The 26228-nt window shown below is 32.5% G+C and overlaps 1 protein-coding gene and 1 pseudogene across 1 annotated transcript; both read right to left on the bottom strand.

Annotated features, from left to right (window-relative positions):
- Positions 1 to 14083: 14083 nt before the first annotated feature.
- Positions 14084 to 16842, bottom strand: LOC129288915 (putative receptor protein kinase ZmPK1). Its single transcript, XM_054925730.1, has one exon. It carries the CDS (start codon positions 16718 to 16720, stop codon positions 14399 to 14401), a length of 2322 nt encoding a protein of 773 aa, XP_054781705.1. The 5' UTR covers positions 16721 to 16842; the 3' UTR covers positions 14084 to 14398.
- Positions 16843 to 23175: 6333 nt separating this feature from the next.
- Positions 23176 to 25897, bottom strand: LOC129288311 (putative receptor protein kinase ZmPK1; annotated as a pseudogene).
- Positions 25898 to 26228: the final 331 nt, after the last annotated feature.

Here is a 26228-nt window from a genome sequence, read left to right as displayed (position 1 = left end):
CATTCAAGCCCAACAACTCATCGGTGACCCCCGTAGGTGCTACAGTGTCAGATAAATTTAGCTCCTCTTCACTATCACCGGAGCCTTCTCGAAGGTCAATAGTAGGGCGGTACACATCCTCATCATCATCATCCTCTATTTGGGTCTGGGTAGCAGACGGTACAAAAAGTGTCTCCCCAGTTGCTAGAACATCCTTGAATATCAAGGTTAATTCCCTTGCAAATCTCAAACCTTTATATCTAAATTTTTCATAAAGAGGATTTTCCTGCAACCATTCAAATAACCAAAAATTAAAATTCTCAAATTAAATTCTAATTTTAAAAACACTTAACAACTAATCTATACCAAGATTTTTCGCTCCCACCACTCATCTGGAGCATCAACAGTATTCTTGTCACTGTCCCATCCTAAGCCGGTTTCACTTGAAAACAACTTATGCCATACGTTCCATTCTTTCCTCATGTTATCTAGCTTATTTTTCAATTGCTTTCGCTCATATTTTTTTCCTATTTTTGCCTCAAATCCCTCAATTATTGCCTGCCATCCATTTTTGTTGAAAGCAGTTCCTTTTCTTTGTTTCTTGTACACTTGTTCCAAGCATTCTTTAATGAAAATTTCTGTTAAAGTTGAATTCTACACAGCTTTTCCTTTGTCTTTGTTCATTGTTGTATAGACTAGCCAGCCATCACAAACATGCAAAATCAATATATATCTCTACATATATGTATCAATTTAACATATTTTTTTCTCCAAAATATTTCATACAAAAACAAGAAGAATCACCAAGCATTAGGCGTGTGTATTATATGTTTGTATATTTTAAGGGACAGATGTTTTTGCAACACAAAGGTTGACCAACATAATTTATTTCACGTTCCATGCAAGTATATAAAATTATTCTAGTTTATTGATCAGCCCTTGTTTCAGTCCAAGAATTTTTTGATCAGTCCTTAAACCTATAAAAGATGACAAATATAATTTTATTTATGAGGTAAGCTAATAAAACTTTTTTTTTACTTTTATTTTGTTCACATTTCATTCCATTCCAAATCCCTGGCCGAAAAAACATAGAACAGGAAAAAAAATAGAACAGGAAAAAATAGCCCTTACTTACTTTTGTTCTGTCAAACCTGAGGATAATCAAAAACACAGAACAGGAAAAAAATTGAACTGGCCAAAAAATATAAACAGAAACCATAAGTTTCTCCTTCTGCCAAGGATGATCAGAAACTTCCACCAAGGTGTAATTTAAAAAAAAAAAGAAGAAACTTCCATGCATGATGCAAGAGACCAGAAAATGCAACAGACCAGAGAATGCAATATCGAAAAATACAGCAGACCACAAATCAGTGAAAGACCAGAAAATGCCACACAAAGAACATAACAGACTAGACCAGAGAATGCAGGCAACGAAAAAGGCAACAAAGACGAACATGGACCAGAGATGTGAAAAGAGACTACAACAGGGATTCAGGATCTGGAACAGGGATTCGGGATCTACAGCAGAGACCATGAATGAAAAAGGCAACAAGGAAGGCAATGAAAGAAGACAAAAGAAAAGCTTATGGGCAGTAGATCCGGTGACTAGGAGTAGCTCTGTTGGTCAACGCCGGAGATCGATGGGCAACAGGGAGAACGACCACTTTCGGGCAGGGACACAATGGACACAAGAAGAGATGACAGCAAGCTGGAGATCGGCTGGAGGTCACTTGCTTCAACACAGTAGAGATGAGCTTGGACGCCGGACGAGCAATGAAGGTGGAGCTCTGATCTGGTTCTTCAGTTTGCGAGGTCACGGGAGAAGAGAAAGCTGGAATGAAAAGCTGGAACTTGGCTCGTGGGTTGGATAAATGAGAGGAGAGAGAAAACATGCACAAATTGAAAAGATAATCAATGCTTCCAACGGTTAGATCAACGCAACGCCAGGAAAAAAGCCTCAACTATCAGCTTTTGAATAAACGCTCGTTTTGCTCTAACTGTGGTTGAGATATTTTGTTAATCCAAACATTATTTTTTCACTTTTTTCTCTCTAATTGAGGTTTGACTCATTCTAACTGAGGTTATGTTATAATCCAAACATGCACAGAGACTTTGGTGAAAGTGGCTTTGCAATGTGTTGAAGAAGACTGACATGCAAGGCCCAACATGAGCTGAGTTGTTGAGATGCTTCAGAGCCATAAAGGCGATGCCTCTTCAGAGTCAATACATGCAAGTCAAAGAATCAGTTTCTGCAGTTTATTTACTTGTTATGGGTAGGGCTGAAATATACGCTGGTTCTCCTATTTGATTTTGCTTTTTTGTTCTCGTTAAGTTATTTTCTTTAAAAGAAGGTAACATTAGTTATCTGATTTTTCAATTTTTTCTAATGTTATCTTCAATTTACCATTGGAAGATATATGGGCATGTACTTCTTCCATTGAAGTTTTAGTTTTGTTTCAAAATGATTATCATTTCAAAATGTCAAAGAACTGAAAGAAGTATTTATTATTATTAAACTTTTAAACAATAAAAAGTCTAAATATAGGAAAAATTACTCTCATATGTAAAGCAATCTAAGTATAAAAAATCTCAAATCACAAAATTGACAACTTCATTAAAGAATATGAGAATTTAGAGTAATTTTATGATTTTGTATGATTTTAATTTTTTTCATGAATTTTTTTTTCGTATTTAGATTTAGATTGCTTGTGTGGGACATGAGAATAAATTTCCCTCAAATACTTCTTCTATTATGTATTATAAGGCTATTTTTTTAAGTATCATGTCAAAAAATATAAAACGTTTTAAGACTTTAAAGCTGTAATTAGTAGAGTTTTTTTGTTGAAAAAAAGATATTAAATAAGGGTGTAATTAATAAAGATTTGGATTTAGTAGCTGTACTTAATACAGGTATTAAATGCTTGTACAATTTGAACATTTAAAATCTAAATTAATAGTTATAAATTTATACTCCACTTAAGATTAATAAATGAATGAATTTATCTTAATCGTTGATTTGAATTTTAATTATTTAGATGGTACAAACATTCAATATCTGTATTAAGTATAATCACCAAATCTCTGCCCAATTAATAAGGTTTTATAATTGAAGCATTCTATTAAATAAGGATAAATGTCAAAAAATACATAATTTTAAACGTAATTAACTATCTCATTGAAAATGTAAATTAGTTTAAAGTAACATGAGATAACATAAGAGTCAACCTATTTTACAATGTTATTCTTATTTAAATTAAGTAACTATTAGAAAAAATATAATGTAAATTTTAAAAAAATTAATTAATTCGGGATAAAATTAAAGATTTATTATATTTTCATATAAAGTTAACGACTTAATGACCTTTCTTTAATTTTGGTGAGATAGTTAAAGGTGTTTTATGATAAGGATTGATGAAGTATAAGGTATTATAAGTGTTTTAAAGTATACTTCCTCTAGTTCAAAATATAAATATTTTCTTTTAACTAATCTTAGTTTAAAATATAAGTAACTTAATAGTTATAAGAATTTTTTTCTCATTTTATCCATTGTATTTATAGACTTGAATTTTTGTGTAAATGACCTTCTCATTTATATTTGGTAATTAGAAATTTTTGTGTAAATGACCTTCTCATTTATATTTGGTAATTAAAACTAGTGGCGGATCTAGGACTCAACGTTAGTGGGGATAAATTTACTATTTTTTTTTTTTTTTGGTGAGCCACAAATGATATGTTCTATCGATAGCAAAATTTAATTTGTTTCACATGTAAGTAATGGATAGAACCGTTTGAACTACGTTTGATACACGTGTAAGTTAAAATTTGAATTTCAACTGCTTATTTAAATAATAATGAGAAATCTACCACATATGCCAACTTGATTTGCTAAAATTTTTTAAAAACAAATTGAATATATAACAATTAAAATTATTTTGATTTTAGTGACAATCTTAAAAAATAAAATAAATAATTCCACTAAAAACATAAGAATTAAATAGTTTGAAATAAAAGTTTCAATAAAAAATAACCTTTATGATACTTCAATTATTTTAAGATTTTAATCCTCCCTCACCGCCTATTATTTCAAATTTTCATGATCTCATTGTCAACTTCACACATCCCAATATCTTAAATCTAAAATTTTAGATCTAATTATCTTTCTTTCTCTACAAACTTTGGGCCCAACTATCACTTAACTTGCGTCTGCATCTGGCGCTCATCACAATGATGAGCACTGAATGCTCATTAGGGCTAGGAGCAATCCTAATCCTCTATTTTAGCCTTATTTAATTCATGTCGTTCATTTAAATTAATTTTTAAATATTCTTAATATTATATTTATTACAATAAAAATATAAAAATCTTAATATTAAATTTGAATTATTTAGAGTATATTGAAATGGTTAATTTATAGAATTTATAATTTTTTTAATATTAAATTAAGTCATCTAAATTATACTTGAACTGTACAGAGTCTATTTATACAATTAAATTGTAAAATTACAATTTTTTGTAACATTAATTTGGATTGCTAGATTAAATAGATACTGACCAAATTGATAATGAATAGATATATTAAAATTTTAAAATTTTTTATATTAATAAATATAATATTAAAAATATTTAAAAATTTAATTTAAAATAAATGGCAAGGATCAAATAGGTTGAAATGAAGGGTTAGAATTGCTCCTAGCCGTGAATGCAATTGCCACTTGACTTAGGCCAAGGTGACCCCATCCAAACTTTCAATTAGTGGGTTTAGAACTAACTCATTAGTAAAGACAAATTAAAACCCAATCCATATTTCGATGAAGCATCACAAAATTGAGAGTATATCAAAGTCCACCACTAATTGAAAATACAAGTAAAAAAGAAAAAATGTATATTTTTATGAGAATAAGAATTTTATTGGGATGTGACTTATTGTTGAAAAATTGCTTATATTTTAGATTGAAATAAGTAATTAATAATTTTTTTGTAAAAAATCTGACCTTAAATAGAAGTGCCGTTAATAAGATACTTAACTGAAATATTTTAAATAATTTGTTGAAGAATGTAAATGAGTTAAAAGTAAGGTGAGGGAGTGTACATAAGAGTCAACCCATTCTACAAAGATCCGATCAAGTTAGAGAGTGTTCCTCTGGGATGCATCATACAAATGAGCTTAAAACACACACCGAGTAAAGCTATTATTGGGTCTTGAAAGTTTCTCCGTTTTATTGCTTTTTGCTGCGACATGGTTTTTGTTGGCTCAAAACTCCAGTCTTCCCTCCACTCGCAATGCTCGAGACAGCACAAGCGCCATGGCGTGGTAGCCAAAAACAGATAGTGAAGTGTGGAGCGTACAAACCATCAAAAAGTCTTCAAGGCTATACCTTCCTTCTTTCTTCACTTTCCTCTGCTAATTCCCGTGGACAAATAGTGAAAGCAAATTCCATCATTCCAAGACCGAATCAATTATAATTCATCATTTTTGTTGGTCGGAATCGCTCTTTGAAATATAAAGGAATTAGAGATGGGGAAAAAAATAAATTATACAGCATTAGCAACACTTTTATTGAAGCTTAATTTTTAGGTATAAATTGAGTTGATTGAGAATTTTTTTTTTTAAAATGACGAAGATTTTTAAGTATGGATTGTACTTTTAAAACTCAAGCTAAGTGTGATAACTCAGAAAATTTGAGTAAAATTAAATTATATAATAATATTCTTAATTGTATTTGCATTATTTTAGAAATATTTTATAAAAAGGATTGTTGATCTAGTGAGTGTGGTATTGATAATTTAATGTATCGGGTTCGATTCTTGTTGAATTGAAATGAAGGATTTTTATTGCCCGTTTGAATAAGGAGAAAATGCGCGTTTTGAATTCAAAATCAATTTTTTTTTGATCAATTTATCCAAACAGTTAAAAATGATCAAAAATCAATTATGGGCCAAAACGCACGTTTTTTCAAAAGCTCCCTCCATCCGTTTTTTGCCAAAAGTTTATTAAAAATATTGAAAAAAATTACAAAAACAGGCCTAATAAAAAATTACAAAGAAAGCACATAATTTAATAAAAATAAAATTAAACTCTTTTCTTTTTCTTTTTTTCCTTAATAAAATTTAAACTTTGTATATTTAAAAAATTAATATTTAATATTTAAAAATTAAATTATATAGTAATTTATATAGTTAAAAATTAATTTTGATTAAATTATTCAAATATCTTCAATTCTGTTAAAATCAATTTTAGAAAAACAGTATCCAAACAGATTGCGTTATAACATAATCAATTATGATTAAAATCTATCACTTAATCAATTATTTTCATAATCTATTATACCCAACTGAAATCCAAACGGACCCTTAGTTTGGTTTCAGTTTTACGAAATTACCATAATGCCCCTCGTGTTTCAAATAAAATATTACACCAGATTTTTTTCCCGTTCCCCTTCCTTTCCGCCGGCTACAATGAGAGAGAGAGAGGGGGGTTGAGAGTGCTTCCAGAAATTTCTTCATCCTCTTCTCTGATCGTCCGTTGTCGGTGGATTTAGGTGTGTTGTCCACAGCCATTATGGGTGTTGGGAGCTTGCAAATCCTCCGTTCTTCCTCCACTGTTCGTGTTGCAGCCGTTCTTCTTTGTCTTCTCTGCCGTCAGCTCATCGCTGCCATGGTTAAGCACCGAAGGTCTGTTTGTTACTTGGGGCGTGAGTTTGTCTTGCCCTTTATGCCGTGGACATTCCTCTTCTTCTTCTCTTTCCTTCTTCCGTGCTCAACGTTCAGTCTTTCCCCTGTTCGGTGGTGCAGAGTCTTCTTTCTCCTCCCTATTAGTACGCCAGAACCTTCTCCTTCTCGGTTCTACCATAGTTGAGGTAAGGATCTTGGAGTCTCTTCTCCTTTGTTGTTCCTCTGTGTGTTTTATTGTTGCTGCATGTGTTTGATGGCTGGAGAATGCGATTTTCTTTCCTTGCTCATATGCTGTTGTGCGTGCTTCATTATTGGAGCTTCTTGTCCATGAGAACGCAGCGGACATTTCTGGACATCCTTCCTCCTTGTTCGTGCAGCATCACTCAGTTCCCTCCCCCATTTTTTTTGGTGTGCGTGTCGCCTCTGTTCTGATTGACCTTGAATGCGCATCGAGCCTCTTTCTCTGCCTCTGTCCACAACACTGTTCCGTTTTTAAGGAAGCTTTGAATTTTTCTCCTACCTTGTCATGGTGGACCTGAGGTGAGGAACTTCAAATCCTTCTCTTCCTTGATCTTGGGTGTGTATGGTTAACTGGTTGAGATTGAAAATTTTTTCTGTCGTTACCTGTATTGCTGCTGTACTTATGTCTGAGTTGGGAGAGGAAATTGAATCAGGTTGAAATTTTAGTATAATGAACAAGATGATGATAGAGTGGGCTTGAGTTTAAATAAATTCTTGATGGGGGATTTGATTGAAAAGGGTATGACAAATCTAAATATTGGTGTTTGGGAATTATGGAGTAAAATTTGAAGGCAAGGGAGTTTGAGTGAATGGTTGTAAACCGATGCACCTAAGATGTTGTTAAAATGTCTGTTAGGAAGAATATTGCCTGGTTATGTATTTTATAAAATTTCTCCTTTTATGCTGTTTCGTATTTAAAAGAGAGCACAGGAAGGTGGAAAGTTTAGCTTGTTAAGGACTTGGTGAAGATTTGCTTTCCTTGAATGATCATGCTCATGCAACTTTATTAATCTCGAAAGAAGCTTGAACTAGCTTGGTTAATTTTCATTTGTGAAAGTAAGCTGGGTATGGTGAAAGAACCTATTAATAAGTTTTGGGAAGATTATCTAAATTATGGATTCTTGAAAGTTATATGATGGATAAATTATAAGTAATAATATCATTTAGGGAGTTTACATTTGAATAGATTGGAAACTAATGCACATCAACATTTGTTAAAAAGCTTTGAGAGAGAATCACATCTCACTTAAATAATTTTCATGTCGAAAGTAAGATAAAAGAATTTGGCGATATAATGATTATGCTTGGTGAAACTTTAAGATATGAATTTTAGTGTTTTGAAATTTTCACTAGTTGTAGTTGATTGGAGTGGCATTAATAGTGGAAAGAAATTTGTATAATTTGTAGGAATTAATTAAAGTTTTTATTTATATGTTCATTCATTGAGGAGGTATGGAGAAAGAGGATTTTGGTAAAAGTTGAAATGGAGTAGATATTTGGGTTTTGAAAATTTGACAGGTTATCAATAATTTTTTTTCAAGAAAGTTTTTTACATAGATCATTCTATAACGATCATATTATATATTTAATATTTTATTAATTAAATTATTTTCATCTTAGAAAATTATAAAGAGATATTGAAGAAAATTTGAATTATGACATGTATGTGTTTTTCCTTACCAAGGTTACTTTCAAAATTGATAAAATTATTTTTATCAGTTTTGAAAATTTTGGTTTCTTAATCACTGCAAGCATGAACAGCAGTTATGAAATTTTATTCTGGCAAGATTTGAATGTTCAAAATTCTTCATGCGAGTTTGATTTTGAGAATGGAAAGTGTATTTTAATAGTGATGACTTTCTCGCATGTTTGAAAATGAATTTGGAGGAAATTTTATATAGAATACTGGTTCCTAACGGTAATTTTGTTAACCCTTAGTGCGCCATAGTCAACAACTAGTTATTATGATTTTCGTGAGCTCTGTTTTCATGTTTATTATTTGTGGGGCCTTGTATCTGTGTTTGTTTTTATGGCTTCAAGCTGTGTTTGGTTAGCATTACCCTCGTGGACTGTGTGTCCACATTTGTTTCGTAGCTCAGGCTGCATTTGGTTACTTATGCTTATGAACTGTGTGTTCATGTTTGTATTTGTGGCATAAGCCACATTTGATATTTACTCTCGTGAACTGTGTGTTTACATTTGAGAATTGTTTTGATAATTCTTCAAAAATATGAATTTTTAGTTAGCTGGTGATTTCATATTTAATGATTTTAAATTAGTAAACATTGTTATTCCTATTTATTATTTAATTATTTTGATTTGTTAAGATCAAATGGTAAAGCAATTCTCTCGTTATAGATTTAAATATTTTTGTTATGGAAATTATATAGAACTTTTATTTTAAGTGGATAAATTTACTTACATTGAATTGCTTTCTCATGTATTTTATATAATTATTGTATTTTATTCATTGTGATTTTACAAAATATTATGGTTGAGACATTATTTACTAAAAAAGTTATTTTGGTTTCAGATAATGTAGTTAATATTATACGTCCTTCTTTCCAATGAGGGAATTTCTGTTGAGTTTAGTGGAGATTTGCTCTGTAAATATTTCCAACTGATATAAATATGCATCTATGAATTATGTCATGAAAAATATGATTAGTTACTCCACATAAATTATAGTTAGGGTCCTGATTCTCTTTATTATATTATCTATCTGTTGTTGAGAAGTAGAGCTCTATATTGCTGGTTATAAATTGTAAAATTTTTGTTGTAAAGGTTTTAGGGAAATCTTACTTATATTTTGATTATTTGAAAAGTAAAATTTGATGCATACAATTAGGCAGATAGTAAGTCAAATGTATTAATTTAAAACTTTCCTTAATCGAGGCTTTAAGAGATGGGTGTTTAAGTACACATTTCATGCCGATCATCCTCATATTTTAAGATGTGACACTAAAATAACAATAGTTTTTATAAGGTGACTCTAACATTATCTATGGTTGTACTTAAAACCAAGACAATGAATTTTAGTAGTTGATATTATTAGAAAGGAATGATTATAAAGGATATTTATAGATAATGAAGTTGTATTTTTTAAATAATAAAATCCTTTACTTAAAGGCCGTAATCTTATGTTGGTTCACGAATCAATCTAGATTAATAATTAATATTAACTAAGAATTATTTATAATAAATTTTTTAAGAAAAGTAATATATTTTTCCTTGAAAAAAAAGAATATTTATCCAATCAAATCGAACCAAGAAATATAGTATAAGGCAAAAGCCAGTACAACAAAAGAAGGCTTAGGTGCACTCTAAACAAGGTGTTGGACCGATGAAATTTCAATTTTTGTGAATTGGACAAATCTAGTTAGGAGAAAAACAAGCTACACGGGTAACAGGTGAAAAGGTAATAGGACTGAGGGTTAGCTTAAAAAATTTCAAATAGAGAAATAGAGAAATAGTAAATGCTAAGTATCATTATTTTATTATTAAAGTTTTACCGAATAAAATGATACATGAATTATTATTAAAACTAATTAATCTAAAATGTTTCTTTATTTTTCAATATAAATGATTAACATAAATTCAATTTAACCATCATCAAACCATTAAATTCTAAACTAGTCCTTTTAACCGTTCGGTAACCTGTCCCTAAAACATTACCGTAGAAATTGGGATGATTTATATTTAAATCTCTGGACATCACATCACTGCCATTGAGGTGGTACACACACACACACACACACACACATATGATCAAACCATTAAATTCTAAACTAGTCCTTTTAACCGTTCGGTAACCTGTCCCTAAAACATTACCGTAGAAATTGGGATGATTTATATTTAAATCTCTGGACATCACATCACTGCCATTGAGGTGATACATACACACACACACACACTATTATATGAGAAATTCTTAGGTACCATGTCATATTTATCCGGCCTTTTGAAAAAGTAACAACTCAGATCATAACGATCCTACGTGGCATGCTTTAATTTATATTTATATTATTAAAAAAGCCCCTATGGCCGAATCCGAGCAATAATCCGGCGCAGAATCCGCAGATCCAAACCCATCCCCCATAGTTGAGAAGTGTTTAGGGAAAAAAAAATTGCATTGCTCTGTTGAAGACCGTATAAAGGATAGAACGATGCTGGATTTCAATCTAACTCAAAATCTAATTTTTTTTATAAAAAAGATTGGGTTAAATAATTCATAGTCTGATCTTGTCCAGTGATAACTTGAAAATTAAAAGGATAAAATTTGATTTATAGAATTGGGAGACTGGTCCTATTAATTTAGTATTTATTTAGCTTTTTTTTCCTATGAGAGGTAATAATTCATTTCAACTTAATAAACTCAATTAAAATAATAAAAATACGTATAGTAATAATAAATTCATAATAATTTCTAACAAAAAAATATTTCTATTATGATTAAATGATTTAAATTTATAATTTCAATAAAAATAATACTCAACAAATTTCAACAACACTACATTATAACAATTTAAAAATAAACTCAACAAATCTTTATACAATCATCTCTTTAGTATCAACTACACTTAAAGCATTTATTAAAAATGAATTAATTATAATCATATTAAATAAATTAATGAGATTAGATTGGATCAAGTGATTTAAATGTTCAGTCTCCTTTTCAGTCCAACTCAAAGAAATAATTTAATATTTTTAATCTTTTTATTTTTGAAAGATCAGTGTTTATATAGATCAAATAAAATTGGATCATCTCGAATTGGATTGATTAAGATAAGGTTAGATGATTTTTACTCAGCCGTGGCTCTGATTTTTACTCACACACACACACACACACACACACACACACACACACACACACACACACACTATTATATGAGAAATTCTTAGGTACCATGTCGTATTTATCCCGCCTTTTGAAAAAGTAACAACTCAGATCATAACAATCCTACGTGGCATGCTTTAATTTATATTTATATTATTAAAAAAGCACCTATGGCTGAATCCGAGCAATAATCCGGCGCAGAATCCGCAGATCCAAACCCATCCCCCATAGTTGAGAAGTGTTTAGGGAAAAAAAAAATTGCATTGCTCTGTTGAAGACTGTATAAAAGACAGGACGATACTGAATTTTAACCTAACTCAAAATCTAATTTTTTTTATGAAAAGGATTGGGTTAAGAATTCAATATTTATTTAGTTTTTTTTTTCCTATGAGAGATAATAATTTATTTCAACTTAATAAACTCAATTAAAATAACAATTTAAAAATAAACTCAACAAATATTTATATAATCATCTCCTTAACATTAACTATACTTAAAGCATTTATTAAAAATGAATTAATTATAATTATATTAAATAAATTAATGAGATCAGATTGTATCAAGTGATTTAGATGTTCAGTCTTCTGTTTAGTTTAACTCGAAAAAATAATCTAATATTTTTAGTTTTTTTATTCTTAAAAGATCAGTGTTTATATAGATTAAATAAAATTGAATTATCTCGAATTGGATTGATTCAAATAAGGTTAGATGATTTTTACTCTGCCGTGGCTCCGCTTTACCCCTTCTTTTTCGATCCCTTCAGTTTGTTTGAAACTATGATAGCACGGTGGCCTGTCAGAGTTTCGATTAACAAGCTTACCCATTCTTTGATTCCATAATATTTCGGGCAGCACAGAAAATAGGAGACAACTTTATGAATTTCGAAATTAAATGAGTGTCCCCCACGATTCTGTGACTTCATTGGGATTGAGGCCAGACTGCTCGGCAAAAGCCAAAAGAATGGGAAGTGATCGATGGAGGACGCCATAGCCAATGAATGAAGGATTAAAGGGGACAGCTAAGATGGCCGGATACTTTTTTTAATAATATAAATTAAAACATGCCACATGGGATTATAATCATATGAGCTGCTACATTCTTATTGGAAAGAGCAGATATTACATGATACATCGTGTCTACCTAAAAATTTCCCTGTATCCGGTTTTGTATATTGGCAGTAGGTTGCAATCTCAAGTCTGAGTCGTGTTTCCCAGGATTATCGAACAAACAAAATAAGGTAATAAGGTAAGCAGAAAATTAACTCAGGAACACAACAGTGCACAAGAGGATTGCCCAAAAGCTCAAAGGCTGGCCTGTTTGTCCTGTCTACATGCAAGCCTATATTGAGGGGCAAATCAACTGTTTTTAATTATGATTACTTTGTGTTGGTGTGTCACATGCGCGCAAACTCCTCTTTGTTTCTAAACCCTTTTATTAGCCATTGGTATTTGTATTCTTGAAGCTCCTTTGTATAGAGATGAGAAGATAGGCGGGCACGAATTTTAAAAGTGTGACCTTTATGAACCCTATTTTAAGGACTCAAGTCTTGAGTTCGTTTTCCAAAAAAATAATTATTTTTTAAGGCTTGACACTTATTTAAAAGGCTGATGTCCAAGTTCATAAGCCTATTTTTTAAAAAAATAAAATAAATAAAAAATTTAATAAAATAAATAAATATAAATAAAGATATAGAATCTTAATCAAGTTTTAAAAAAAAGATCAAATTTTTTAATTTAGATCAATCTTATCAAATCTAAAAAATACAAAAACTTATGTATCATAAAGTATAGCATTAATCAAAATCAAGAAATAGACATTACAAAGTAATTGTGTTTAAAAAATTAATAAAAAATTTGTTAATATTGTGTTGAAATAAATGACAAAAGAACTAACATCAAATATTTTAACTACATAATACTTGAAAAATTATCGATTTTTTAGGGAACAGGGCTTGAAAGTCCGTCCAAGCTTGAACCTTTTTTTTCAAGGTTCATTAGGGCTAGACCTAGAAGTCCCATTTCCCAAAAAATAATCAATTTTTCAAGCTCAAATCCTTATTTAAATATGACCTCTAAACCCAACCATTCAAGCTCTTTTACGACTTTAAATGCAATAGATGTGAGGGGTGATAGGGCAAGAAGATGTAGGAGGGAGAGCCGATTGACTCTGAGTGAGGCTTTTAGATAAAATTTCACATATCAATATAGTTCATTAAATATAATTTTATAACCTTATTTTTTTAATATAAAAATATAAACTTTTAAAAATATCATTTATTTAATACTTCGATAAAAGTATATTGAAAAAGAAGAATATATGAAAAAAATAATATTAAAAAAATATAATTAATAAAAATTTATTTTTATCAATATATCTTATATTTTAAAAAGTTAAATTTTTTTTAAAATTATAATTTAAGGCAGAATGGTTATATTTTTATGATTTGTGGCCATAGCTTGGGAATTAATTAAATTAAGCTTTTTACCTTTGTGGGATCAGGACTTAGGAGTGATCTCATGAGTTGACGTTGATGATGTAATTACTTGGGAAAGATGTCATACACAGCACTAAACATATGATAAGTGATAAATAAGTCGGATACATTGTCATTTTTCAAATCCAAATCCTTATTCGAACAGAATGAGACTTGTCATTTTAACACACTACTCAACTAATACAGCAATACATAGTTCAGAGATATACATTTGGACAAATTCGTTACCCCTACTTTAAGAAAGTCACTTTATCAATAAATTGGATTTCGCATGATTGCCCACAAATGTTTCTGCGAAGTAAATCATGTCCTTTTATCCCCAAAGAGAACTAATGACGAAGATAGACAACATCGTCAAAGAGACGGTACGTAAAGATTCTACTAAGCTGCCATGACTAAGAAGCATTGTCTTCATGGCTCTGAAGCATTTCTACAACTTGGCTCATTGTGGGCCTTGCCTCTTTGTCTTCCATGACGCACTTCAAAGCTACACTTGCCAAAGTTTCCATCTTCCTCTTCTCAGCCTCGTACTCTGATCCAATTGCTGGATCAATTATTTGCTCCACCCAACACAGTGAAGACGACCCTTCCTCTGACGTCGTCTTCTTCTTCTTCTCTCTCACCCACGTCACAAGCCTCACATTCTGAGTCTCTTCTCCATCATCACTATGAACTTCCATCGTCATGGAACTCCTTCCTGTCATCATCTCCAATACAACGATCCCATAACTATACACATCCACCTTCGATGTTATTGGCAGATTGAAAACCCACTCTGGCGCCATATATCCCCGCGTTCCTCTTATCATTGAGAAGCTCTGACTGTTTTGGTCATTCCGATTTCTGAGCTTAGATAAGCCGAAATCTGCTACCTTGGGCTGGTAATTTGAATCCAGAAGGATATTCTGAGGCTTTATGTCACAATGCAGAATCCACTCCAAGCATTCTTCGTGTAGGTATGCTAGTACTCTTGCTGTTCCCAGAGCAATGTTGTACCTTTTGGTCCAATCCAGGGTGTTTGATTTGAGATTATCTGCTAAAGAACCATTTTCCATGTACTCGTACACCAATAGCCTGTGCTTTCCCTCAGCACAATACCCCCACATTTCAATCAAGTTCATATGGTTGAGCCTACCGATTATGCTTACTTCAGCCATAAATTCTCCTTCTTCTTGCTTGCCTCCAACATTATTACCAGTCAGCTTCTTTATTGCAGCGACTCGTTGATCTGACAGTACTCCTTTGTACACTATTCCACCTGCTCCTCTTCCAATTTCTTCTCTGAACCCTTTGGTTGCTTGTTTTAGCTCAGGGTAAGTAAATTTTCTGAACCGAAAAGGAGACAGAAAATTGTAGACTTGTTGATTTGCATCAGAGTCCTTTGTGGGTCTAATCAAAGAACACCAAATTAGACATATACAGAGGACTTCAAGCACCCCAACAGCGATGGAAAACCAAAGAAGAAACTTGACAAAACTGTTGTCGTGCTCTGAGGCTCTTTCAAGCTTCACGAAACAAACGTCACCACTATCAAGGGAAGATTCTTCTTCTTCAAGGAACGAAGGTGTACTGGATTTAGGCAGTCTTAAGTAGGTTGTTCCTCGAAAAATTGGTGAATTAATCCCACTGACCAGAGTTCTTTTGATATAGCACCTAAATAGACCTATGTCTTCTCCGAATGTGTGCTGAAAAACTTTGCACTCGCAGTCTTGTATGCACAAATCCTTGCAGTTCTTGAAACTAATGTTTAGCTTATAGACATGGTCATTTCCGTAGAACTCAACACTGGGCAATTTTAAGAAATTTTGACCACATAAGAATTCAAACTTGGGTTCACACCCGTAAGACCAATCGCTATGGTTCTTCACTCTATATCCTGGCAGACACGAGCACTTCCTTTTATTAATGCTATGATCGTACTTGCACATGCTATTGACTCCACATATTCCATGGACATGACAAGAATCAGCTATAGCTTGCCACGACACGAACCATTGATCATTCTGCTGTAAGCTATACACTCGAAGGTTCCCATCAGGATCGATTTTCAATTTTCTTTGCGTCGATACCTCATAATCAGAAGTCGTAAATCTGTAGTTATCTGTTGAAATGAAACTTCCAAGAGAATCTAACACTGCGACTCTGCTACTATTGTTTGCGCTCCTTCCAGCTTCAAAACTCAACATCCACGGCGCTGGCCAATACACACTCGAGACGTCGAACCTGTGATAGAGAAGGCGAAGAACGTTGTTGTCGTCGAAGAAGAGCTTGTAGAAGCCAGAGGAAAGGTTGGTGTCACTTCTCGAAGCGACAAGCTGTGTGTCATTCATGAGTTGTTGGCCAGGGAGGAGAGTGTCTGTTGGGAAATCAAAGCTCTGCCATATAACATTTGACTCTTGTGAACGGATCTCATAGAGTACAAGATTTCCATTGTCGTTGAGAGTCAATCTGGTCGGCCAAGATGAAGAGGTGTCGCTTGACCACACGTTCCTCTGTCCGGCATCGGAGAGGATAAGGTTTCCTGATCTAAGGAGGGAAAGTGATGAACGTTTTCCATTGACAGGTTGGTCACGGTTGCCGACCCAAACCACGTTCGAGTTTGGGGAAGATTGAGGAAGTTGAGTGAACCAGATTGCGAAGACATACATTTTCACCAATGGCATAGAAGCCAGCAGTGAAGGTGCCATTTGGTGAGACAAGAACATCTTCTGGTTCATCCACTGAGAGGGAGAAGTCACTGGGAAGTGTTGATGATAAAGATGAAGTGTACTGAGACACAGATAAAAGAAGAACAAGAAGGTTTAAGATTGATGAAAAAGCCTACAAAATCATTTTAAGGTTCTTGGTATAGTTCAAGACATATATGAATCAGACGATCAGCAGTTGGGCTGGATTATATAGAAAACACGAGTCATCGGTCTATAGTTACTTTATACGTGGTGTGAATGTGAATGCATAAAATTTTCATAATGAATATCCGAAGATGCATATATTGCACCGGTCAAATTTCATAGAGTTCATTATTATATTATCAAAAATATTAAATTTCATTGAATGTTAACTTTGAATGAAGGAAAAATGAAAATAAAATTTCTTTAAAATATATAAATGATAATTTAATTCTTCAAAATGTTATAGTTCCTCTAAAGTTTGCAAAGACTTTTTTGTCATTGTTGAATTTATATAAATTATTAAATTACCTCTGTTGAAATTCATAAATTTTGTTTAAATATTCACAACTTTTTTTTATATTCACAACAGTGCAACAGCCAATCACAACTTTGAGTGTTAAATTTCTTATTTGCTATTACATTGTTGTGAATATAAGAAAAAAATTTGTGAATATTTAAACAAAATTTGTGAATTATTTATTTTCAATAAAGGTAATTTAATAATTTATATAAATTCATTAATTACAAAAAATTTTTTAGGGACTTCAAAAAAATTATAGTATTTTAAGGGATCAAATTATCATTTATATATTTCAGAAGAATTTTATTATTATTTTTTCTTGAATAAAATTCTATACATGTATAGAAAATTTAGGTGAGTTGGGTTACTCACCAAAGCCAAGCATCCCAAGTTCAAATAATGGTTATAGAGGTATTTACGAATCTTTCAGTAATAAAATTCTCACATCGATCATGGAATTTGAACCCACAACTTTATAAATTATAGACCAAATCTTCACTGATTGGACTAAAAGTTGTTGATCAAAAAATTAAAATATTATTATCAAAAGTTTGTTGGAGGATAAATTATGGATTAAAAAAAAAATACATATCTGTTGATTTGATTAAATACAAGTAGATGAAATATATGAAAGTTGGTATCTATGTATCTGTTTTCAAATTAAGTCAAATAATGTTAAATTAATTTACTTTCCAAGTCGGACTGATTGACGTACAATAACAAGTTAACAATTGATCATAATTAAGGATAACAATTAATTAAGGGATTTGTTTGCACTTTTCAATTTGTATTTTCAATTAGTAGAAAGCTGTATGTTTTCTTTATAATCTAGGGAAGTTAGTCAAACTAAGAACATTGCTTTGAAAAAGAAGCTTCACATGAAATTTCATATATTGAATGACATAAACTAAGCCAACGTGATTGACTGATTGGAACACATGTGACATGTTTTAATAGAGGCAAGTTTGATCGAGTTGCCATTCCTACTCACAAAATTGTCCTCGAAAATGAGAGACAAAAAACCCGTTGCATTATTGAGGGTTGAATCATCCACACCCACGCCCACGGTATTGAAATATAAAATAAGGAAGTTATTATTTAATTGGTAATAAACAATGTTAAATTTGGCGGTACCTTTTTAATAGGACTATATAATTGAGTGAGACCTCAACATTGTCGAGTTCAATTGAGATTAAGATAACTCTTTTAACAATTTTTTTTTTTGGTATTTACACGAATTTAAATATAATACTTCATATTTAAGTAGTCATAGGATCTATTAGGACTCATGTCAGTAGATAATTTTGCGGTATTTCTACTGTATAGAAGTATAAAATATAGGTGGGTAAGTTTTTGTTAGCATTTTATCATCTTTCATAGTATGCGGATGATAACGGTAACCGAAACCATATTATACGCATATTAGCTAGTCTTTTTGCCCACGATGCAAAATCAATAATTTAAACTGGATTTGTATTAAATATGGATATTGAAATTAAACAATATGAGTACAATAAAGAATAATAATTAAGCAGGCTTTAGTTCAAAGAGACGGCATATAAAGATCTATATATTTCTTAGCCGCCATGACTGAGAAGCTTCGTCTTCATGGGTCTGAAGCATTTCTACAACTTGGCTCATGGTGGGCCTTTCATCTTTGTCATCCTCCACGCACTTGAAAGCCACACTTGCCAAAGTTTGTATCTTCCTTATCTCAATCTCATATTCTGAGGCAAGTTGCCATTCATGCGCACAAAATAAGTTTTTATATTAGTATTATACATACTTTCATAGCATAATCAATAATTTAGTGCTAGAATTTTATTGATATTGAAATTCAATAATATAAGGCTGGCTAGCTAAAATAATGCTAAGAAGTCTCTTCAACTGATGAAAAACAATTTTATATAATTCATTCCCTCAATTCTAATTTGGACCTTGACTGACCGTACAAGTTTACAATAATTTTAAATATTGGTTAGTTGATTCGTCGAATCCAGTCAGCTATGTAAATTGGCCAACTTTGCTATTCATGAGTCTTTATCTCTATTGAGACAAACCATCACTTGTTTTCTTTTAATGGTTTTTTAAAGGGACTTCAGCATGAAGAAAATTAGAACAAATAAACATGCATACACTATTCGAATGATAAATTTTTTTTTTTTTGGCGAAAAGTAAGCTTTGGGGGTAGGTAGTGGAATGAAGAACATGCAAAAACGGAATTCACTTGCACGAAAAAAAAAATTATGATCCTTGTTAAAAAAAAAAAAGTCATTTTGATCTTGGGATACAGTAAAAGTTTTACTTTTGGAAAAATCCAATTAAGGACGTGAGAAAGTTGGTAATAACAAATGAGTACCATTATCCTTTTTTGTAGTTTAAAAAATAATTTTTTAACTAAAATATCCCTCTTTGAAATGCACGAATATCACCAGGCCACAAATTAAATTTAATGATGTTAGAAATGGAGAGCGACCGTCCAAAAATGGGAGGAGGAGAGAGATAGATAGGAGTAACAAAAGAACATCATATCTTAACTCAAAATCTCAAAACTTAAGTTTATGGGTCATTCCCCTTTATTACACATATTAATTATTAATTTTAACTTTATATAATATGAACTTCCCACATCATCTTAAGTTTATTCACACTTGAATAGCCTAACAAATGAAAATGGGAAGGATGTTGATGAACTTGTCAATTGGGGAAGGAGGTGGTGAAGTTCAGCAACTCTATTTGGCGTTGCCATCCTCTTCATGGTACATGGACACCAATGAAATTAAACGAAGTCCATATCATCCATGGCTCTACCTCGACTACGAAGCTTGGATGACAATGAACTTGGTGACTATCTACGCATCATGCATGGTCTTAGACGCTGTGAGGAAAGACAGAAATGGAGGAAGATTGAGCGGAGAGTGCGATAAATTTACCATTGAGAAGACATTTACGCATGCATCCATTCTGATGGAATGAGCATCCATGGTGATATACGCATATTTCAAGGAGTATTTTAGTCAAAATTATTTTTTGAACTTTTTTTTTAAAGACCACGGTCCTTAAAAGTAATCTTTTAATCTTGTGGTACTTATTTGTTATTATCAGATTTCCCACGTCCTTAATTGTGATTTTTCTTTTATTTTTTTCAATAAATTGTAAAATATATCATCAACCAAAATTGAGATGTAGAAAAAGAAGTTGAGCTGGTACGAACACTATACCCTTACTCCTTAGTTAATAGATTACATCAGAACTATTATGATGGCTATTAGGATGATAGATATGGGCTTTATATATCTATGGGTTGTATGATTAAGTTTAATTTAGGTCCAATTAACATTTTAGTAGATTGTCTAATTAAGTCTCCCGTAAATGTTTGGTTGGATTCTTTTATTAATTCGTACCTGCAATCTACAATCCAAGTTGTCCCATAGCAGCACGTTATCTCCCTTTTTTTTGGATGTCTTGGGTTTGGAACTAACCTTGACAAAGTTTTGTGTGTACGTGTGCATATTTCCCTTTCCTTACAGAGAAAGACTAGCTTAGGAATAGAATTGAAAAAAAAAAAAATTAACTACCTTAAATTGTAGCCATTTGATTAATCTTTGGGCTCTAAATATGAATTCATTAATAAAAAAAATCCTACTTCATCCCATGTTAATATTCCTACATTTAGTTTGTTTTATTTTTATATATATTCATTTTTATCATACAATAAGTATTTTCATATTTTTAGAGATGCACGATGGACCAATAAAAATATTTATGTTCCTTAAATATTCATAAAATCTTTTTTTATCCAATCTCAACTTTATCAACCATCCCTAATTTGTTATAAAACCTGAACTTAACATGACCTACGGATGATTATATGTTTTTATAATTAAACTGGTTTTGTTAATTTGGTAGAAGCCCTCTAGTTAGTTAAAATGGATTATCGTTCCAAAATAAAAAGAAATACAAAGGCACAAAGAAGACACTCAGCTAACATGCTCTCATTACCTTCCACCTCCAAAGTCCAAACAATCATTGTCATTATATAATACATTTGAGGCTCGAAGGCACCACATGATACTGTTAGATCATATCAGTAATATTTGGAAGGTTCAATTTAGTTTGATTACACATACTATTTGATCCCTCCTGCAAGTGTAGGGCATCAATGTAGTAATAATTCTCTGAGTATTTTAGAAGTCAAATCCAGAGAAAAACAATTAAATTTGTCATTTATAAAAATAAATAATAATTTTGAAAAGAGATTCAAACATACAAAATAAAAACAACGATAAAAAGCAATGAGCCAATCAATTAACAAACATTAGAGATCAGGATTCATCTAATAGGATGGTTAATTCTAATGTAGTTACTTATTTCTCTTTATTTGTAGTGGCAACCATTTTTAAGATATTCTAATTATCTTTTAGTGTATTAGGCTGTATCTAACTAGCATTAATTGGCTTCCACCTAACTAATAAAAAAGTACTAATTAGTTCTTGAAGCTACAATTTAAGTCATCATAGATCCGAAATCATTATTTTTAATTTAATTATTTATGTCCATCTCTCTAGGTCTAGATTAGTCTTTCACCTTTCAGTTTATCAAACAAACTACAGCCGCCTATATAATAAGATAATTAAATTGAGAGAGATAAATATAACTATAAATATAAATTCTCATAGACACAAACTCATGTTTGACAAGAACAATCAATAAACTAAATTTAAAAAAAAAAATCCATTAAATCTAGGTTACTCCCTACCCTAACTGAGAGTTTAGAAAGAACTCATAGTTATTGCAAGACATCCCAATAAAATACATAAACTAAAGCTAGAAAAGAGAAAAGAGAAAAGACTCTCAGCACAAAAAAAACTCCTCCAGACTCCGTGCTTTGCCTCCTAACTCTCTGATATGAAATTAGATGACTTAAATGAGGCTCCTCAAGGTTTCTAATATAATTAATCTCTCTAAAAACCAAAAAGCCCATTAGCCCAAGTGTCTTAGCCCTTTTACTTTAATTCTTTTAATTCATGATTAATTTTGCAGCTATCATGCATGCGTCTTTGATTTTTCATCCGCCTGTGATCATGCCCTTTGTAATTTCATCTGCTCACAGTCGAAGCACGTACCAACCTTTCATAAGCTCGCTGGCTTGTCCTTTGTAATATAATTTCATCCCCCTGCGATCAAAGCACATATCAGCATTTGTATGTAGCTTTTCCTCATCTATGACTGAATGTGGTGTGATTCTTCATCCTTTTACTGCAGTTTTAGTCCTTTTCGACTCCCTTCCTCTGCAAAAACACATAAAGTACTCAATGATGCAATATACTATTCTATTTTCTTACTAATTTTTATATCAAAATTAGTTCAAATTAAGAGCTAAATCATAAAAGAAACTGTGTATAAATTGGACCCATCACCATCCAAGTTATTAATGGAATGATGCTTATAAATACAAATGGTTAAAAATTAGTCTATGAGCTTTTATAGTTTCTCTAAGTTTTAAATTAAGTCCTTATTATTTATTGTGTTTTAATTAAATTCTTATAACTTGACTGTTATATCTATTAATTCCTGATCAAGGTTAAAAGTCTTGAAATTTTTCTTAAAAGATGAAAGTTAGACACTTTTATATTTTTATTAAATGATTTTATAACTTTAGAATTAATTACATAAATTCAGGTCCTATTTAATAAATAATTTTTATACATATAGAATTTTTATAAACATTCTAATAAAAATGTGAAAATTGTATTAAATAATTTTTAGCCAAAATTTGTATAAACATTAAGTGTTTTTGTTGTGGAAAAACTAATCTTTCATGAATAATTTTAACCTTTAGGGATTAAAAGATTTAATAGATCAAACTATAAGAGCTCAATGAAAATAAAATAAATAATAGGGATTAATTTAAAATGAGAAAAAATTTATAAAGAACCTGCAAATTAATTTTTCTTAAGAAATATAAGAAAACGGGCAATATAAAAAAGTTATAACAGCACGTATAGAGCTCGCCTATATTTAACATGACCCACGAATGATATATGTTAATTAAGTAAATCATCAAGTATTCAATTTAAAAGTGTCCGAAATTGTGCTGCCCAACTATATATACATAGTCATTCGATTTATTGATATAATATAATGTGTGCCCGTGGTTCGGGAGGTAATTATTCATCCACTTATTATATGAAAGAATAAGCACGCTTTCAAAGGGGCGACACATAACTATATATATATATATATATATATATTTCTTAGCCACCATAACTAAGAAGCTTCTTCTTCATGGCTCCGAAGCATTTCTACACTTGGCTCATGGTGGGCCTTTCATCTTTGTCATCTTCGACGCATTTCAAAGCCACACTTGCCAAAGTTTCTATCTTCCTCATCTCAATCTCAAAATTCGACGCAATGGCAGGATCCATTATTTGCTCTACCCAACTTGACCCTTCCGATCCGACGTCGTTTCTTCCTCTTCTCTCTCGCCCACGGCACAAGCCTCCCATTCATTGCCTCTTCTCCTTCTTCACTCAGACTTGCCATCGCCATCGGACTCCTTCCTGTTATCATCTCCAGCACAACAATCCCATAGCTATACACATCCACCTTTGACGTTATTGGCAGATTGAAAATCCACTCGGGTGCCATATATCCTCTTGTTCCTCTTATCGTTGAGAAGCTTTGGGTGTTTTGGTCACTTCGATTTAAAAGCTTAGATAACCCAAAATCTGCAACCTTGGGTTGGTATTTTGAATCCAAAAGAATATTCTGTGGCTTTATGTCACAGTGCAGAATCCACTCCAAGCATTCTTCATGTAAGTAGGCTAGAACCCTTGCTGTTCCAAGGGCGATGTTGTATCTTTTTGTCCAATCTAGAGTGTTTGATTTGAGATTTTGAGCTAAAGAACCATTCTCCATGAACTCGTCACCAATAGCCTGTGCTTTCCCTCAGCACAATAACCCCACATTTCAATCAAGTTCATGTGATTAAGCCTACCGATTATGGTCATTTCAGCCCGGAATTCTGCTTCCTCTTGTTTGGCCCCAACATTAGTGTCATTGAGCTTCTTTATTGCAGCAACTCGTCGATCTGACAATACTCCTTTGTACACTATTCCACCTGCTCCTCTTCCAATTTCTTCTTTGAACCCTTTGGTTGCTGTTTTTAGTTCCGAGTAAGTAAATTTTCTGAACCCAAAAGGAGAAAGAAAATTGTAGCCTTGTTGATTTGCTTTAGAGTTCTGCTTGGTTCTATCCAAAGAACACCAGATTAGACATTACATAGGACTTCAAGCGCTCCTACTGCGATTGAAAACCAAAGGAAGAACTTCACAAAACTGTTGACGTGTCCTGAGGCGTATGCTCTTTCAAGCTTCACAAAACAAACTTGACCATTATCATGATCAGATTCTTCTTCTTCGAAGAATGAATTGCTATTGCTATTGCTTTTGTTTTGAGGAAGTCTTATGTAGGATGTTCCTAGAAAGGTCGGTGAATGACGACCATTGATCAGTATCCTTTTGATATAGCATGTAAACACACTGTTCTCTTCGAACGTGAACTGAAACACCTTGCACTCACAGTCTTGAAGGCATAAATCCCGACAGTTTTTGTAACTAGTGTTTTTCACATAGACATAGTCATTTCCGTAAAACTCGACATGGGGAAATTTTAGGAAATTTGAGTCGCAGTGTGTGTTGGATTTGGATTCACACCCATAAGACCAATCGCTATGGTTCTTGACTCTGTATCCCGGAAGACACGAGCATGTCCTTCCTTTTCTTGGATTGTACTTGCATATACTATTGACTCCACATATTCCATGAACAATACAAGAATCAGGTATAGCTTGCCACGATACATACCATTGATTAGTCTGCTGTAAGCTGTACACTCGAATGTTCCCATCGGGATCGATTTTCAATCTTCTTTGCATGAATGCCCCATGATCCGATGTAGTAAATTTAAACTGATCCGTTGAAATGAAAACTGCCAAAAGAATCCAGCACTGCGATTCTACTACTATTGTATGTGGACCTTCCAGCTTCAAAGCTGGTGAGATATGGTGGTGGCCAGTACACGCTGGAGATGTCGGCGGTATCGTAAAGAAGGCGAAGAACATTGTCAGTGTCGAAGAATAGCTTGTAGAAGCCAGAGGAAATGTTGGTGTTGCTTCTTGCAGAGAAACAAGCTGCGTGTGTTTCTTGAGTTGTTGGCCACCAAGCAGAGTGTCTGTCGGGAAATCAAAGCTCTGCCATAGAATAATCGTCTCTTCTGAATGGATCTCCGAGAGTACGAGATTTCCATTGTCGTTGAGAGTCAATCGAGTCGGCCATGACGAGGTGGTGGTTTCACTTGACCATACGTTCCTCTGCGCAGCATCGGAGAGAATAAGGTTTCCCGTTCTGAGAAGGGAAAGTGTTGACCGTTTTCCATTGACAGGCTGGTTTCGATTGGCTGTCCAAACCACAGCTGAGTTTGGGGAAGATTGAGGTAGTCGAGTGAACCAGATGGCGAAGACACATGCGTTTTCACCGATGACATAGAAGCCAGCAGTGAAGGTTCCATCTGGTGAGACAAGAACATTCTGGTTTATCCACGGAGAGGGAGAAGCCACTATCAAGTGTTGATGATGAAGATGAAGAGTACGGGAAAGACAATGAAGATAAAAGAAGGAGTAAGGTTGATGAAACAGATATCAATCATTTCAACAAGGTTGTTTGTTGGTAGTAAAGATATATGAATGAAATGATCGACAGTTGGGTTGGATTATATAGAAAACAGAAGGCTTGTCAGCCAGCCAGTCTTCGTCAATAGGAGATTTTTCATTCATTTTCGTCATTGGGAGAAATGCAAGATGCAAGCTCAACCAATAGAAAACCCTTGACTTTTATAACTAATCATTACTGCAAGTGGCAAATAGTACAAAACTGTTGTTTTGATGGTAATTTTAAAAGAGAAGCTTGCATAGAAATATTCTCATACTTTATTATCAAATTTATTTTTTTTAATTGCTCATAGGTATTTTTT

Source organism: Prosopis cineraria, unplaced genomic scaffold (assembly GCF_029017545.1).
Source record: "Prosopis cineraria cultivar Desert tree isolate PC_DT_omini unplaced genomic scaffold, ASM2901754v1 PC12, whole genome shotgun sequence".
In the NCBI taxonomy this organism is placed as follows: domain Eukaryota; kingdom Viridiplantae; phylum Streptophyta; class Magnoliopsida; order Fabales; family Fabaceae; genus Prosopis; species Prosopis cineraria.
Note: the sequence above shows the minus strand (reverse complement) of the source record. Positions and strands in the feature narration are given on the sequence as shown.

Excerpts from the sequence above, each read along its gene's own strand:
- LOC129288915 (XM_054925730.1), bottom strand. The coding sequence starts at position 16,720 with ATGAACCAGAAGATGTTCTTGTCTCACCAAATGGCACCTTCACTGCTG.